The sequence below is a fragment of the Rhinoraja longicauda genome, chromosome 44 (assembly GCF_053455715.1).
Source record: "Rhinoraja longicauda isolate Sanriku21f chromosome 44, sRhiLon1.1, whole genome shotgun sequence".
Taxonomy (NCBI): domain Eukaryota; kingdom Metazoa; phylum Chordata; class Chondrichthyes; order Rajiformes; family Arhynchobatidae; genus Rhinoraja; species Rhinoraja longicauda.
Window position 1 is genome coordinate 5690106 of NC_135996.1, and position 17960 is coordinate 5708065.

Below are 17960 nucleotides of genomic sequence, written 5' to 3' on the forward strand. Positions count from 1 at the left end.
GAGTTGCCGCCTTACAGCGAACGCAGCGCCGGAGACCCGGGTTCCATCCCGACTACGGGCGCCGTCTGTACGAAGTTTGTACGTTCTCCCCGTGACCCGCGTGGGCTTTCTCCGAGATCTTCGGTTTCCTCCCACACTCCAAAAGACGTGCAGGTTTGTCGGTTAATTGGCTGGGTATAAATGTAAAAATTGTCCCTGGTTTTTAGATTTTTTTTTAGATTTAGAGATACAGCGCGGAAACAGGCCCTTCGGCCCACCGAGTCCGCGCCGCCCAGCGATCCCCGCACAGTAACACTATCCTACACACACACTGGGGACAATGTTTACATTTTACCCAGTCAATTAACCTACATACAATAGACAATCGGTGCAGGAGGAGGCCATTCGGCCCTTCGAGCCAGCACCGCCATTCAATGTGATCATGGCTGATCATTCTCAATCAGTACCCCGTTCCTGCCTTTTCCCCATACCCCCTGACTCCGCTATCCTTAAGAGCTCTATCCAGCTCTCTCTTGAATGCATTCAGAGAATTGGCCTCCACTGCTTTCTGAGGCAGAGAATTTCACAGATTCACAACTCTCTGACTGAAAAAGTTTTTCCTCATCTCAATTCTAAATGGCCTACCCCTTATTCTTAAACTGTGGCCCCTTGTTCTGGACTCCCCCAACATTGGGAACATGTTTCCTGCCTCTAACGTGTCCAACCCCTTAATAATCTTATACGTTTAGATAAGATCTCCTCTCATCCTTCTAAATTCCAGTGTATACAAGCCTAGTCGCTCCAGTCTTTCAACGTATGATAGTCCCGCCACTCCGGGAATTAACCTAGTGAACCTACGCTGCACGCCCTCAATAGCAAACCTGTACGTCTTTGGAGTGTGGGAGGAAACCGAAGATCCCGGAGAAAACCCACGCAGGTCACGGGGAGAACGTACAAACTCCGTACAGACGGCGCCCGTAATCGGGATCGAACCTGAGTCTCCGGCGCTGCATTCGCTGTAAGGCAGCAACTCTACCACCGTGCTGCCCTGTGTGTGTAGGATAGTGTTAGTGCGCGGGGATCGCTGGTCGGCGCGGACCCGGTGGGCCGAAAGGGCCTGTTTCCGCGCTGTCTCTCCAAACTAAAATTTAGTTTAGAGATAAGGCGTGGAAATAGGCCCTTCGACCCACCGGGTCCGCGCCGAACAGCGGTCGTCTGTTCACAGCAGCTTAGCTCAGAGATACAAGGCCCTGCATCTCTAAACTAAACTAAACTTTAGTTTACAGATACAGCGTGCAAACCGACCAGCGATAGTACACTAGCACTATCCTACACACCTGGGGACAATTTACCTGCAAACCTTTGGAGTGTGGGAGGAAACCGGAGCGCCCGGAGAAAACCCACGCAGGTCACGGGGAGAACGTACAAACTCCGTACAGGCAAGGGCCCGTGGTCAGGATGGAATCCGGGCCTCCAGCGCTGTGAGGTAGCGATTCTACCACCAGGAGACCCAGGGATTGATCGCGAAGGAAACGGGCAAGATAATAACCAGCTGGAAATGCGAGGTTCGTCTCGTCGTTGAACAATTGAAAGGTTTGTGGTTTTTCTCGATACAGTCGGGTCCACAACGACCATCGATCGCTCAATCGCACCGGTTCTCTCTATCCCACTTTCCCTGCACAATTGGGAATGTAACATCGAGGAGCTCGCGGTCTCCGGTTGAGACCGAGGTTGGGGAGCTCCAAAGGCCGCACGAGGTTCGACAAGCCCCGAACCGGGGTAGATCGCCTGGCTGGGGGGGGGGAGCTGAGATTCCCCCCCCCCCCGATGCAGGAGCTTGATCGCCCTGACAATGAAGGCCTGACCGCCAACTACGGGAGTCAAGATCGCCCCGTCAACGGAAGGTTCGAGGCCCCCGACCGCTGGAGGACAAAGAACGGAAGAGATTGGACTTTTTTTTCGCCTTCCATCACAGTGAGGAATGTGGAGGAGTCACTGTGGGGGATGTTCGTGTTGAAATGTGTTTTGTGTGTCCTGTTGATTTTTGTACGGCAAATGAAATTCCTCGTACGTTGCAGGAACATAAAGTATGATTATGATTATGATCATGAATTGACGGGACAATTTACAGAGAGGCGTGTTAAATATTGTGAGCAATTTTGGGCTTATTCACAAAATGCTGGAGTAACTCAGCGGGTCAGGCAGCATCTCGGGAGAGAAGGAATGGGTGACGTTTCGGGTCAAGACCCTTCTTCAGACTGATGTCGGGGGGCGGGACAAAGGAAGGATATAGGTGGAGACAGGAAGATAGAGGGAGAACTGGGAAGGAGGAGGGGAAGAGAGGAACAGAAGAATTATCTAAAGTTGGAGAAGTCGATGTTCATACCGCTGGGCTGCAAACTGCCCAGGCGAAATATGAGGTGCTGTTCCTCCAATTTCCGGTGGGCCTCACTATGGCACTGGAGGAGGCCCATGACAGAAAGGTCAGACTGGGAATGGGAGGGGGAGTTGAAGTGCTCAGCCACCGGGAGATCAGTTTGGTTAATGCGGACCGAGCGCAGGTGTTCAGCGAAGCGATCGCCGAGCCTGCGCTTGGTTTCGCTGAGCAATTTTGGGCCCCGTATCTGAGGAAGGGCGTGCTGGCTCAGGACAGGGCCCAGAGGAGATTTACAAGAACGATCCCAGGAATGAGTGGGTTAACGTACGATGAGCGTTTGTGGGCACTGGGCCTGTACTCGCTGGAGTTTAGAAGCATGAGGGGGGGACCTCATTGAAACGTACAGAATAGTGAGCGGCCTGGATAGAGTGGATGTGGAGAGGATGTTTCTACTAGTGGGAGAGTCTAGGACCAGAGGGCACGGCCTCAGAATTAAAGGGCGTTCCTTTAGGAAGGAGATGAGGAGAAATTTCTTTAGCCAGAGGGTGGTGAATCTGTGGGATTCTTTGCCACAGACGGCTGTGGAGGCCACAAGTCAGTGGATATTATTAAGGCAAGAGATAGATAGATTCTTGATTAGTGCGGGTGTCAGGGGTTATGGGGAGAAGGCAGGAGAATGGGGTTAGGAGGGAGAGATAGATCAGCCATGATTGAATGGCGGAGTAGACTCGATGGGCCGAGCGGCCTAATTCTGCTCCCATCGCTTTTAAGAACTTATGAATTTCACTGTTCTGTTTTGGTACATGGGACACCCTTGACTAGATGGGCCGAATGGCCTTATTCTGCTCCACCAACTTCTGGTCAAGATTCAAGATAAATACTTACTGATTTTTAGTGAGACGGGTTGACAGATTACTTGGGACATAGTTTTCTGTAAAAACAAAACAACGTTAAGTGGAATTAAAATAAGCTATGTTGTAATATATCTGGTATGTTGTACGACCTGCCGAGCCAGTACTCATTAACATTCATTTCAGACTGGCTTTCTTTCACCAAGGTGTTGTCAAGACATGAATCACTAACCCTGCCCTCGAGATGTTTACTTTGGGCCTTGCAGGCGCAGGGCGGAAACAGGCCCTTCGGCCCACCGAGTCCGCGCCGACCCTCGATCTCTACCACTGCCCTGCGCACACTAGGGAACGATCTCACCATTTTTTAAACCAAAGCCAATTGGAGTGTGGTTAGGGTTGCCAACCGTCCCGTATTAGCCGGGACATCCCGTATATTTTGGGTCTTTCTGGGTCTTTATTCTTTGGAGCGTAGAAGGTTGAGGGGGGACTTGATAGAGGTTTTTTAAATTTTGAGAGGGACGGACAGAGTTGACGTGGGTAGGCTTTTCCCTTTGAGAGTGGGGAAGATTCCAACAAGGGGACATAGCTTCAGAATTGAGGGACAAAAGTTTAGGGGTAACATGAGGGGTAACTTCTTTACTCAGAGGGTGGTGGCTGCATGGAATGGGCTTCCGGTGGAAGTGGTGGAGGCAGGCTCGATTTTATTATTTAAGAGTAAATTGGATAGGTATATGGATAAGAGGGGATTAGAGGGTTATGGTCTGAGTGCACGTAGATGAGACTACGTCAGGGAGAATGGTCGGCGTGGACTGGTAGGGCCGAACGGGCCTGTTTCTGTGCTGTAGTTGTTATATGGTTATATGGTTATGGTATATTGGGCTAAATTGGTTTGTCCAGTACGGGACCGCCCTTGTCCCGTATTAGGTCCGGGGGCCGCTGTAGGCCCGGGGGCCGCTGTAGGCCCGGGGGGCGGTGTAGGCCCAGACAGTGTAGACCCGGACAGTGTAGGCCTGGACAGTGTAGGCCCTGGACACTGTAGGCCCGGACGCTGTAGGCTCGGATACTGTAGGCCCGGACACTGTAGGCCTGGACACTATAGGCCCCGGACACTGTAGGCTCGGACACTGTAGGCCAAGACAGTGTAGGCCCGGATACTGTAGGCCCGGACACTGTAGGCCTGGACACTATAGGCCCCGGACACTGTAGGCTCGGACACTGTAGGCCAAGACAGTGTAGGCCCGGATACTGTAGGCCCGGACACTGTAGGCCCGGACACTGTAGGCTCGGATACTGTAGGCCCCGGACACTGTAGGCCCAGACACTGTAGGCCAAGACAGTGTAGGCCGTGGGGCCACTGTAGGCCCAGAGGCCCGGCCGCCGCCTAACGGAGGTTGCCTAGCAACCCGCCTCCCAGCCCGGGCGGCCGCCATTGGTGGAGCGGGAGCACGTGGCCGCTGGCTGGGCGAGGTCACGCGGGGCGCGGGGGCGGCGACGTCACCATTTGTCCCTTATTTGGGAGTGAGAAAGTTGGCAACCCCTAAGTGTGGGAGGAAACCGGAGCTCCCAGAGAAAACCCTGGCAGGTCGCGGGGGAGAACGTACAAACTCCGCACAGACAAGCGCCCGTGGTCGGGACAGAACCCGGATCTCCGGCGCTGTGAGGTGGCAACTCTACCGTGACCGCCCACACTGTACGCCTTCTTTAATTACACCATGAGACATCGAGCCTACTCCTCCATAACATCACGAGATATCTATATTGGTTTAATTTAGTACATTATGCTAATATTAATATATTCCTCTCGCACTCCAAAGACGTACCGGTTTGTACATCCGCTTACAGGTGTTGGTGCGTGCACCTCCCATCGAATCCTATTCATCGGCGTGGCCAAGCGCAGGCTCGCCGATCGTTTCGCTCAACACCTCCGCTCAGTCCGTCTCAACCAACCTGATCTCCCGGTGGCTCAGCACTTCAACTGTCCCCTCCCACTCCCGCACTGACCTTTCTGTCCTGGGCCTCCTCCATTGTCAGAGTGAGGCCCAGCGCAAATTGGAGGAACAGCACCTCATATTTCGCTTGGGTAGCTTACACCCCAGCGGTATGAACATCGACTTCTCCAACTTTAGATAGTTCCTCTGTCCCTCTCTTCCCCTCCCCCTTCCCAGATCTCCCTCTATCTTCCTGTCTCCACCTATATCCTTCCTTTGTCCCGCCCCCCTGACATCAGTCTGAAGAAGGGTCTCGACCCGAAACGTCACCCATTCCTTCTCTCCTGAGATGCTGCCTGACCTGCTGAGTTACTCCAGCACTTTGTGAATAAATACATTTTATCTCTGTCTGCTTTGCTTTTACCTTCTCCCAGCTATCAATGATCAATTCTACAGTTTCCCGGCTCTCCATTCCCTTTGTTCTATTTATCACACCTTTCACTTCCTTATCTCTGCATCTCCCTCTCCCCTGACATCAGTCTGAAGAAGGGTCTCGACCCGAAACATCACCCATTCCTTCTGTCCAGAGAAGCCACCGAGGGTTGCCAACTTTCTCACCCCCAAATAAGGGACGAAAGGTGAGGCCCCATGTGACGTCACCCAGCCAACGGCCACGTGCTCCCGCTCCACCAATGGCGGCCGCCTGGGCCGGGAGGCGGGTTGCTACGCAACCTCCGTCCGGCGAACACACTCGGCCCTGCTCCCCGAAAACACTACAGCGTCCGGGCCTACAGCGGCCCCTGGGCCTACAGTGTCCAGGCATACAGGGTCCGGGCCTACAGTGTCCGGGCCTACAGAGTCCGTGCCTACAGAGTCCAGGCCTACGGTGTCCGGGCCTACAGCGGCCCCCGGGCCTACAGTGTCCAGGCCTACAGAACAAGGGGTCACAGTTTAAGGATAAGGGGGATGTCTTTTAGGACCGAGATGAGAAAGTTTTTCTTCACACAGAGAGTGGTGAATCTGTGGAATTCTCTGCCACAGAAGGTAGTTGAGGCCAGTTCATTGGCTATATTTAAGAGGGAGTTAGATGTGGCCCTTGTGGCTAAAGGGATCAGGGGGTATGGAGAGAAGGCAGGTACGGGATACTGAGTTGGATGATCAGCCATGATCATATTGAATGGCGGTGCAGGCTGGAAGGGCCGAATGGCCTACTCCTGCAACTATTTTCTATGTTTACAGGGTCCGGGCCTACAGTGTCCGGGCCTACAGTGTCCGGGCCTACAGAGTCCAGGCCTACAGAGTCCAGGCCCACAGTGTCCGGGCCTACAGCGGCCCCCGGACCTTTAGCGTCCGGGCCTACAGCCTCCGGGCCTACAGTGTCCTGGCCTACAGCGCCCCCCGGGCCTAATACGGGACTAGGGCGGTCCTGTACGGGGGCAAACCAATTTAGCCCAAAATACGGGATGTCCCGGCTAATACGGGACAGTTGGCAACCTTAATGGTGCATGAGTTACTCCAGCATTTTGGGCCTATCATAAAAGGATTTTACTAGCCCAAGTCACACTTACTTCAACATGTCGCCAGTGTTATTTGAGGCACAGAGTTTCTTGAATTCTTCCAGAACGTTCTCCACATTCTTCTTCTCCCCCTCCAAAGTCTTTTGGCGATCTGAGGTGAGGAGTTAGATGCCACAGTTCAGAAAAAGTGAACAAAACCTCACAGGACACTTATTTTTAAACTACGAATCGGACCGTCTTTGCTTCTTTGTTACCAGGCCCACACAGATCAGGTTATTTTTTAACAAGGCAAAATACACTTCTGAATGAAGGGGCTCGACCCATCCCTTCCCTCGCCTGTCTCGCTGAGTTACACCAGCATTTTGTGTCGACATTTTCTCAACATTCGTCTGCCTTGATCTGGCTTGGTACTAGTGTAAGTCTCACAGCGCCAGAGACCCGGGTTCGATCCCAACTTCGGGCGCTGTCTGTACGGAGTTTGCAGCACCATCGGTATCAAATCAGTATCACTAGAAATGCAGCCAAAATGGTGCACGTTAGCGCCACAATTTTAGGGCCACCTTATTCGTCGTTGGCCTGCGGCCTACAGTGTCAAGTTGCGTTCAAATTGTCGCGCTATCGTGTACCGTTTTGGCCGTATTTCGGATACCTACCCCCGTAAAAAATAAACATCGCCATTTTGATCTAATAATTCCGTGTTCAATGGCGTCATTAAACCCGTGCTTCGTTGAACGGTGACTCCTGAGGTAAAATGCTCAGTATTTCTACAAGTTAAAGTTTGACCGCTCAATAATGTTAAAATTGTGTGTCTCTTTCCCCCCTCCCCCCACCAGTCGACCGCTGTCACAGAACGGTCACCAACGTTGACCGTCTAGTTAATCTAGTTACGGGGGTTTACCAAAATGAGGAATAGGTTTGATCTGGTTAAAGGAGTAACTGTTTCCAGAGATAAATGCTGATAACCACTGGATAGAATGTTAAGTTAATCGCCAATAAGCCAGAGGTAGATGAGTAGGATGATTGAGGGGGGATCTTATAGAAACGTACAAAATTCTTAAGGGGTTGGACAGGCTAGATGCAGGAAGATTGTTCCCGATGTTGGGAACAAGGGGTCACAGTTTAAGGATAAGGGGGAAGTCTTTTAGGACCGAGATGAGAACGTTTTTATTCACACAGAGAGTGGTGAATCTGTGGAATTCTCTGCCACAGAAGGTAGTTGAGGCCAGTTCATTGGCTATATTTAAGAGGGAGTTAGATGTGGCCCTTGTGGCTAAAGGGATCAGGGGGTACGGAGAGAAGGCAGGTACGGGATACTGAATTGGATGATCAGCCATGATCAAATTGAATGGCGGTGCGTACAGGCTCGAAGGGCTGAATGGCCTACTCCTGCATCTATTTTCTATGTTTCTATGTTTCTAATACAGCTTCGCGTCTTACCATCCTTTGCCTTCAGATCATTTTTCTGTTTTTCAGCTTCCGCACTTATCTTGGTCTGGAATACAAATGGACAAGAAAGATTTAATGCACAGTCTTAATAATACTTAGCATGGAATTGTGTTAAGGAGTGGTTGGTGCGATCCAAGCCAGTGTTTGGATTAGAAGCACAACGTGGGGAAAAGGCCCTTCGGCCCACCGAGTCCACGCCGACCAGCGATCACCCGTAAACCAGTTTTACACAGTCCCGCCATTCCGGGAATTAACCTGGTGAACCTACGCTGCACCCCCTCAATAGCAAGAATATCCTTCCTCAAATTTGGAGACCAAAACTGCACACAGTACTCCAGGTGCGGTCTCACTAGGGCCCTGTACAGGAGTAGGCCATTCGAGCCTGTACGCACCACCATACAATGTGATCGCGGCTGATCATTCTCAATCAGTACCCCGTTCCTGCCTTCTCCCCATACCCCCTGACTCCGCTATCCTTAAGAGCTCTATCTAGCTCTCTCTTGAAAGCATCCAGAGAATTGGCCTCCACTGCCTTCTGAGGCAGAGTTCCACAGATTTACAACTCTCTATCTGAAAAAGTTTTTCCTCATCTCCGTTCTAAATGGCCTACCCCTTATTCTTAAACTGTGTGTGGCCTCTGGTTCTGGACTCCCCCAACATTGGGAACATGTTTCCTGCCTCTAACGTGTCCAATCCCTTAATAATCTTATATGTTTCAATAAGATCCCCTCTCATCCTTCTAAATTCCAGCGTATACAAGCCCAGTCGCTCCAGCCTTTCAACATACGACAGTCCCGCCATCCCGGGAATTAACCTAGTAAACCTATGCTGCACGCCCTCAATAGCAAGAATATCCTTCCTCAAATTTGGAGACCAAAACTGCACACAGTACTCCAGGTGCGGTCTCACCAGGGCCCTGTACAACTGCAGAAGGACCTCTTTGCTCCTATACTCAACTCCTCTTGTTAAAAAGGCCAACATGCCATTAGCTCTCTTCACTGCCTGCTGTACCTGCACGCTAATTTTAAGTGACTGATGAACAAAGACACACAGATCTCATTGTACTTCCCCATTTGCTAACTTGACACCATTCAGATAATAATCCAAAGTCGATAACCTCACATTTATCCACATTATCTGTCATGCATCCGCCCACTCTATCCTACACACACACAGACTGGGGGACGATTTAGAGAGGCCAGCTGACTGACAAACCCGCACGCCTTTAGAATGCGGGAGGAAACCGGAGCACCCGGAGAAAACCCACGTGGGGAGAAAGTGCAAACTCCGCAGTAACGGCGCCCCGGCGGTCAGGATCGAACCCGGGTCTCTGGCACTGCGAGGCAGCAACTCTACCGCTGCGCCACCGTGATTACCACACAAATAGACAACAGGTGCAGGAGGAGGCCATACGACCCTTCGAGCCTGTACGCACCGCCATTCAATGTGATCATGGCTGATCATTCTCAATCAGTACCCCGTTCCTGCCTTCTCCCCATACCCCCTGACTCCGCTATCCTTAAGAGCTCTATCCAGCTCTCTCTTGAATGCATTCAGAGAATTGGCCTCCACTGCCTTCTGAGGCAGAGAATTCCACAGATTCACAACTCTCTGACTGAAAAAGTTTTTCCTCGTCTCCGTTCTAAATGGCCGACCCCTTATTCTTAAACTGTGTGGCATCTGGTTCTAGACTCCCCCCAACATTGGGAACATGTTTCCTGCCTCTAACGTGTCCAATCCCTTAATAATCTTATATGTTTCAATAAGATCCCCTCTCATCCTTATAAATTCCAGCGTATACAAGCCCAGTCGCTCCAGCCTTTCAACATACGACAGTCCCGCCATCCCGGGAATTAACCTAGTAAACCTACGCTGCACGCCCTCAATAGCAAGAATATCCTTCCTCAAATTTGGAGACCAAAACTGCACACAGAACTCCAGGTGCGGTCTCACTAGGGCCCTGTACAACTGCAGAAGGACCTCTTTGCACAAAGTGCAAGATATCAGCAAATAAGAAGTTACGCAACAGGTTTTAACATATAAATCGCAAGGAGCAGGTGTTTTGTAACAAATTCCGCACTAGTTTTCAAAAGTAAGTTAGATTAAAAACTCTCAAAGGAACGATGTATAGGTTTTAATCGCCTCAGAATTAAAGGACGTTCCTTTAGGAAGGAGATGAGGAAATAATTTCTTCAGTCAGAGGGTGGTGAATCTGTGGGATTCTTTGTCACAGACGGCTGTGGAGGCCACAAGTTAGTGGGTATTTTTAAGGTGGAGATAGATAGATTGTTGATTAGTGCGGGTGTCAGAGGTTATGGGGAGAAGGCAGGAGAATGGGGTTAGGAGGGAGGGATAGATCAGCCGTGATTAGGTGTTGCCAACTTCCTCGCTCCCAAATAAGGGGCAAGGTGACGTTGCCGCCCCGCACCCCAGCCAGCGGCCACGTGCTCCCGCTCCACCAATGGCAGCCGCCCAGGCTGGTGAGGCGGGTTGCTATGCAACCTCCGTCAGGCGGCTCCCGGGCCTACACTGTCCGGGCCTACTGTGTCCGGGCCTACAGTGTCCGGGCCTACAGCGTCCGGGCCTACACTGTCCAGGCCTACACTGTCCGGGCCTACACTGTCCGGGCCTACAGTGTCTGGGCCTACAGCGTCCGGGCCTACACTGTCCAGGCCTACACTGTCCGACCCTGCACTGTCCAGGCCTACACTGTCCGGGCCTACACTGTCCAGGCCTACATTGTCCGGGCATGCAGTATTCGGGCCTACACTGTCCAGGCCTACATTGTCCGGGCATGCAGTATCCGGGCCTACAGTGTCCAGGCCTACAGCGCCCCCCGGGCTTAATACGAGACAAGGGCGGTCCCGTGCGGGTCAAACCAACTTAGCCTAAAATACGGGATGTCCCGGCTAATACCGGTATTAGGTATGTAGGTTAATTGACTGGGTAAATGTTTAAAAAAAAATTGTCCCTAGTGTGTGTAGGATAGTGTTAATGTGCGGGGATCGCTGGGCGGCGCGGACTTGGTGGGCCGAAAAGGCCTGTTTTCGCGCTGTATCTGAAATATGAAATACGGGACAGTTGGCAACCCTAGCCATGATTGAATGGCGGAGTAGACTTGATGGGCCGAATGGCCTAATTCTGCTCCTATCACTTCTGAACTTCTGGCGTGACAGATAGAAGAGCGACAGGAAGAGGACCTGGTGAGAGGGAAAATAGTTGACTTGAAAATAAGTTAGAGATTGCTCTGAGAACTAAAAAGGACTCAATGTTATACTACATTAATGTTATGGGGATATGGGGAGAAAGCAGGAATGGGGTACTGATTGTGGATGATCAGCCGTGATCGTATTGAATGGCGGTGCTGGCTTGAAGGGCCGAATGGCCTCCTCCTGCACCTATGTTCTGCACTCCAAAGACGTACAGGTTTGCAGGTTAATTGGCTTGGTAAATGTAAAAATTGTCCCTAGTGTGTGTAGGATTGTGTTAGTGCGCGGGGATCGCTGGTCGGCGCGGACCCGGTGGGCCGAAGGGCCTGTTTCCGCGCTGTATCTCCAAACTGAACGAAGCTAAACTTTTTGTTTAAAAAGAGTAGTGTTATTTAAAGATCCTTCTTTATTGAGCCAATGTTTATAGGTCATAGAACAGAGAACAGTGTACCGGACAAGCAGGTCATTCGACCAACTCGATGCCAAGATCAACTAATCTCCCGTGCCTGCACATCCCTCCATTCCCTGCACTTCCTCAAAGCCTCTTAAACGCCACTAATGTGTTTAGGGTTGGCAACTGTCCACTATTAGCTGGGACATCCCGTATTTTGGGCTAAATTGGTTTGTCCCGTACAGGACCGCCCTTGTCCCGATTTAGGCCCGGGGGGCGCTGTAGGCCCGGACGCTGTAGGCCCGGACACTGTAGGTCTGGACACTGTCGGCCCGGACACGGTAGGCCCGGACGCTGTAGGCCTGAACACTGTAGGCCCGGACGCGGTAGGCCTGGACAGTGTAGCCCGGACGCTGTAGGCCCGGACACTGTAGGCCCGGACGCTGTAGGTCCGGACACTGTAGGTCCGGACAATGTAGGCCTACTGTAGGCTCGGACACTGTAGGTCCGGACGCTGTAGGTCCGGACACTGTAGGCCCGGACGCTGTAGGTCCAGATGCTGTAGGTCTGGACACTGTAGGCCCGGGTGCTGTAGGTCCGGACAGTGTAGGCCTGGACACTGTAGGCCAGGACACTGTAGGCCCGGACACTATAGGCCTGGACAGTGTAGGCCCAGACACTGTAGACCAGGATGCTGTAGGCCCGGACACTGTAGGTCATAATGCTGTAGACCTGGACAGTGTAGGCCCGGACACTGTAGGCCCGGACGCTGTAGGCCCGGACACTTTAGGCCCGGGCACTGTAGGCCTGGACGCTGTAGGTCTGGACACTGTAGGCCCAGACGCTGTAGGTCCAGATGCTGTAGGTCTGGACACTGTAAGCCCGGGTGCTGTAGGTCCGGACAGTGTAGGCCTGGACACTGTAGGCCAGGACACTGTAGGTCCGGACGCTGTAGGTCCGGACACTGTAGGCCCGGACGCTGTAGGTCCAGATGCTGTAGGTCTGGACACTGTAGGCCCGGGTGCCGTAGGTCCGGACAGTGTAGGCCTGGACACTGTAGGCCAGGACACTGTAGGCCCGGACACTATAGGCCAGGACACTGTAGGCCCGGACGCTGTAGGTCCGGACGCTGTAGGTCCGGACACTGTAGGCCCGGACACTGTAGGCCCGGACGCTGTAAGTCCAGACAGTGTAGGCCTGGACACTGTAGGCCAGGACACTGTAGGCCCGGACACTGTAGGCCCGGACGCTGTAGGTCCAGACAGTGTAGGCCTGGACACTGTAGGTCCGGACACTGTAGGCCTACTGTAGGCCCGGACACTGTAGGCCCAGACACTGTAGGCCGGGACACTGTAGGCCAGGACACTGTAGGCCCGGACACTGTAGGTCCGGACAGTGTAGGCCCGGACAGTGTAGGCCCGGACAATGTAGGCCCGGAGGCACGGGCGCGGCCTAACGGAGGTTACATAGCAACCCGCCTCCCGGCCCGGGACAGCCGCCATTGGTGGAGCGGGAGCACGTGTCCGCTGGCTGGGTGAGGTCACGTGGGGGCGTGCGGGGCGGTGACGTCACCCTTTGTCCCGTATTTGGGAGCGAGGAAGTTGGCAACCCTCCACTAATACGGGACAAGGGCGATCCTGTACGGGGACAGACCAATCTAGCCCAAAATACGGGATGTCCCGGCTAATACGGGACAGTTGGCGACCCTAGCCATGATTGAACGGCGGAGTCGACTCGATGGGCCGAATGGCCTAATTCTGCTCCTATCACCTGTGACCTTTTGACGCGTGTTGACCTGCGTTGACGCAGGTCAAAACATGTCAAAAGGTCATAGGTGGTAGGAGCAGAATAGGAAACATAGAAAATAGGTGCAGGAGTAGGCCATTCGGCCCTTCGAGCCTGCATCGCCATTCAATATAATCATGGCTGATCATCCAACTCAGTATCCCGTACCCACCTTCTCTCCATACCCCCTGATCCCTTTAGCCACAAGGGCCACATCTAACTCCCTCTTAAATATAGCCTCAACTCTGTGGCAGAGAATTCCACAGCCTCACCACTCTCTGTGTGAAGAAATGTTGTCTCATCTCAGTCCTAAAAGACTTCCCCCTTATCCTTAAGCTGTGACCCCTGGTTCTGGACTTCCCCAACATCGGGAACAATCTTCCCTCATCTAGCCTCTCCAACCCCTTAAGTATTTTATATGTTTCTATAAGATCCCCCCTCAGTCTCTAAATTCCAGCGAGTACAAGCCGAGTCTATCCAGTCTTTCTTCATAAGAGCAGGAGAGTTTCGGGTCGACACCCTTCTAGGGACTGAAGACCCGAAAATGTCGCCCATTCCTTCTCTCCAGAGATGCTGCCCGTTGGTCTGCTGAGTTACTCCAGCACTGTGTGTCTACCTTCGGTTCAAACCGGCATCTGCAGATGAAAGCGTGGCACAGAATCGGTTAAAGAAAAACCATTGCTCTCCTCCTTTAAGCCTGAGTGGCTGTTCAGCCTGATGGCACACCCTGTCCCCACGACCGTGAAGAACAAACAGCAAAGATTGGGATAATAAATTACACAACCGCGCTTGGATGGATGCCAGGTAGTTCATTGACTAAAGCACCTTGCTCTTTACACGGGACGGGAGGGGGTACTGTTTGGTTCTGTTTTGGCACTTTGCAGGTTCAGTCAAAATGGAGTTACAAGTAATTGCAAGTTACAATCAAAATGGAGTCGCGGAGTTATTGAGCGAGCAGGCCCTTCAGCCCAACCTTGGCCCATCTACGCTTAGGGTTGCCAACCGTCCCGTATTTGCCGGGACGTCCCCTATTTTGGGCTGAATTGGTTTGTCCCGTACGGGACCGCCCATGTCCCGTATTAGGCCCGGGGGGCCGGACACTGTAGGCCCGGACAATAGACAATAGGTGCAGGAGTAGGCCATTTGGCCCTTCGAGCCAGCACCGCCATTCAATGTGATCATGGCTGATCATTCTCAATCAGTACCCCGTTCCTGCCTTCTCCCCTTACCCACTGACTTCGCTATCCTTTAGAGCTCTTTCTAGCTCTTAGGTCCGGACACTGTAGGCCCGGACACTGTAGGCCCGGACACTGTAGGCCCGGACACAGTAGGCCCGAACACTGTAGGCCCGGACAGTGTAGGCCCGGACACTGTAGGCCCGGGCAGTGTAGGCCCAGGCAGTGTAGGCCCGGACAGTGTAGGCCGGGACACTGTAGGCCCGTACACTGTAGGCCCGGACACTGTAGGCCCGGACACTGTAGGCAGTGTCGAGTGGAGTGCCGCAAGGCTCGGTGTTGGGGCCGCAACTGTTTACCATATATATTAATGATTTGGATGAAGGAATTAGAAGTGACACTAGCAAATTTGTAGATGACACGAAGCTGGGTGGCAGTGTGAACTGCGAAGAGGATGTTAGGAGGTTCCAGGGTGACCTGAACACGTTGGACAGGATGCGTGGCAGATGCAGTATAATATAGATAAATGTGAGGTTATCCACTTTGGCGGCGAAAACGAGGCATATTATTACCTCAATGGTGTCAGGTTAGGTAAGGGGGAAGTGCAGCGAGACCTGGGTGTCCTTGTACACCAGTCACTGAAGGTTGGCGTGCAGGTACAGCAGGCAGTGAAGAAAGCTAATAACATGTTGGCCTTCATAACGAGAGGATTTCAGTATAGGAGGAAAGAGGTTCTTCTGCAGTTGTACAGGGCCCTGGTGAGACCACATCTGGAGTATTGTGTACAGTTTTGGTCACCAAATTTGAGGAAGGACGTCCTTGTAATTGAGGCAGTGCACCAGGTTAATCCCTGGGATGGCGGGACTGTCATATGAGGAAAGATTGGAAAGACTGGGCTTGTATTCACTGGAGTTTTGAAGGATGAGAGGGGATCTTATAGAGAAATATAAAATTATAAAAGGACTGGACAAGCTAGATGCAGGAAAAATGTTCCCAATGTTGGGCGAGTCCAGAACCAGGGGCCACACACACAGTCTAAGAATAAAGGGAAGGCCATTTAAAACTGAGATGAGAAGGAACTTTTTCACCCAGAGAGTTGTGAATCTGTGGGATTCTCTGCCTCCACTGCCTTCTGAGGCAGTGAATTCCACAGATTCACAACTCTCTGACTGAAAAGGTTTTTCCTCATCTCCGTTCTAAATGGCCGACCCTTTATTCTTAAACTGTGTGGCCCCTTGTTCTGGACTCCCCCAACATCGGGAACATGTTTCCTGCCTCTAACGTGTCCAACCCCTTAATAATCTCATATGTTTCAATAAGATCCCCTCTCATCCTTCTAAATTCCTGTGTATACAAGCCCAGTCGCTCCAGTCTTTCAACATACGACAGTCCCGCCATCCCAGGAATTAACCTGGTGAACCTACGCTGCACGCCCTCAATAGCAAGAATGTCATTCCTCAAATCTGGAGACCAAAACTGCACACAGTACTCCAGGTCTCACCAGGGCCCGGTACAACTGCAGAAGGACCTCTTTGCTCCTATACTCAACTCCTCTTGTTATGAAGGCCGACATTCCATTGGCTTTCTTCACTGCCTGCTGTACCTGCATGCTTCCTTTCAGTATAAGAAAATAACTGCAGATGCTGGTACAAATCGATTTATTCACAAAATGCTGGAGTAACTCAGCAGGTCAGGCAGCATCTCGGGAGAGAAGGAATGGGTGACGTTTCGGGTCGAGACCCTTCTTCAGACTGATGGTGAAGTCATTCACTTCAGACCAGTGACTGGTGAACCTATGTTGCACGCCCTCAATAGCAAGAAAGTCCTCCCTCAAAATTGGAGACCAAAAGAATGCGCACAGGACTCTAGGTGTGGTCTCTTGTACCGGGGGTTTGGTGAAAAGGCTTTTGTTGCTTGCTAACTCGTCAGCAAAGAGACAGAACAATTGATTACAGTCGGGCAGTCAGCAGTGTGCAGGTGCGTGCCCTGAGGCAAAAGTGCTAACGCAATTGAGCTCTAAGGGGAACTTGATTCCCTTGTGAGAAGCTCTCATTCCCCAAATGCATTTGTGTTCTTGTTTGTCAGGTTCTTTGACGAGGGTTACGAATTCACAGCCTACACCCCAGCGGTATGAATACTGAGTAGTATAAGAAAATAACTGCAGATGATGGTACAAATCGATTTATTTACAAAATGCTGGAGTAACTCAGCAGGTCAGGCAGCATCTCAGGAGGGAAGGAATGGGTGACGTTTCGGGTCGAGACCCTTCTTCAGACTCCAATACTGATTTCTCCAACCATCTCCGGAAATCTCCCTACCGTTTCTAGACCTCACCATCTCCATCGCAGGAGACGGACTAGTGACCGACATCTACTGCAAAAACCCACTGACTCTCACAGCTATCTGGACTACACCTCTCCCCTAACCTGACTCCTGCAAAAAGTCTATCCCCTACTCCCAATCCCTCCGTCTGATCCCTGGGATGGCAGGACTTTCACATGAAGGAAGACTGGATGGACTCGGCTTGTACTCGCTGGAATTTAGAAGATTGAGGGGGGGATCTTATAGAAACGTACAAAATTCTTAAGGTGTTGGACGGGCTAGATGCGGGAAGATTGTTCCCGATGTTTGGGAAGTCCAGAACAAGGGGTCACACAGTTTAAGGATAAGGGGGAAGTCTTTTAGGACCGAGTTTTTTTTCACACAGAGAGTGGTGAATCTGTGGAATTCTCTGCCACAGAAGGTAGTTGAGGCCAGTTCATTGGCTATATTTAAGAGGGAGTTAGATGTGGCCCTTGTGGCTAAAGGGATCAGGGGGTATGGAGAGAAGGCAGGTACGGGATACTGAGTTGGATGATCAGCCATGATCATATTGAATGGCGGTGCGTACAGGCTCGAAGGGCCGAATGTCTTACTCCTGCACCTATTTTCTATGTTTCTATGTCTACACCGCATCTGAGCCCGGGATGAGGTGTTCCACACTAGGGCGTCAGAGATGTCCTCGTTCTTCAGGAAACGGGGCTTCCCCTCCTCCATTATAGATGAGGCTCTCACTAGGGTCTCTTCTACATCCCGCAGCTCCGCTCTTGCTCCCCCTCCCCCCCCACTCGCAACAAGGACAGAATCCCCCTCGTTCTCACCTTCCACCCCACCAGCCAGCGGATCCAACATATCATCCACCAACATTTCCGTCATCTACAACGGGACCCCACCACTGGCCATATCTTCCCATCCCCTCCCCTTTCTGCGTTCCGCAGAGACCGTTCCCTCCGTAACTCCTTGGTCCACTCGTCCCTTCCTAC

General features: G+C 51.9%; 1 protein-coding gene across 1 annotated transcript in view; it reads right to left on the reverse strand.

Moving 5' to 3' along the window:
* The window catches only part of LOC144612382 (uncharacterized), a 30233-nt gene that overhangs the window by 4902 nt on the left and 7371 nt on the right, over window positions 1-17960 (reverse strand). The window contains exons 2-4 of the mRNA XM_078431977.1: window positions 8090-8144; window positions 6704-6803; window positions 3242-3287 (exon numbers count right to left, since the gene is read on the reverse strand). Of these exons, the coding sequence (XP_078288103.1) occupies window positions 3269-3287; window positions 6704-6803; window positions 8090-8144 (174 nt within the window). The 3' untranslated portion in view covers window positions 3242-3268. The remainder of the gene's footprint in view (window positions 1-3241; window positions 3288-6703; window positions 6804-8089; window positions 8145-17960) is intronic.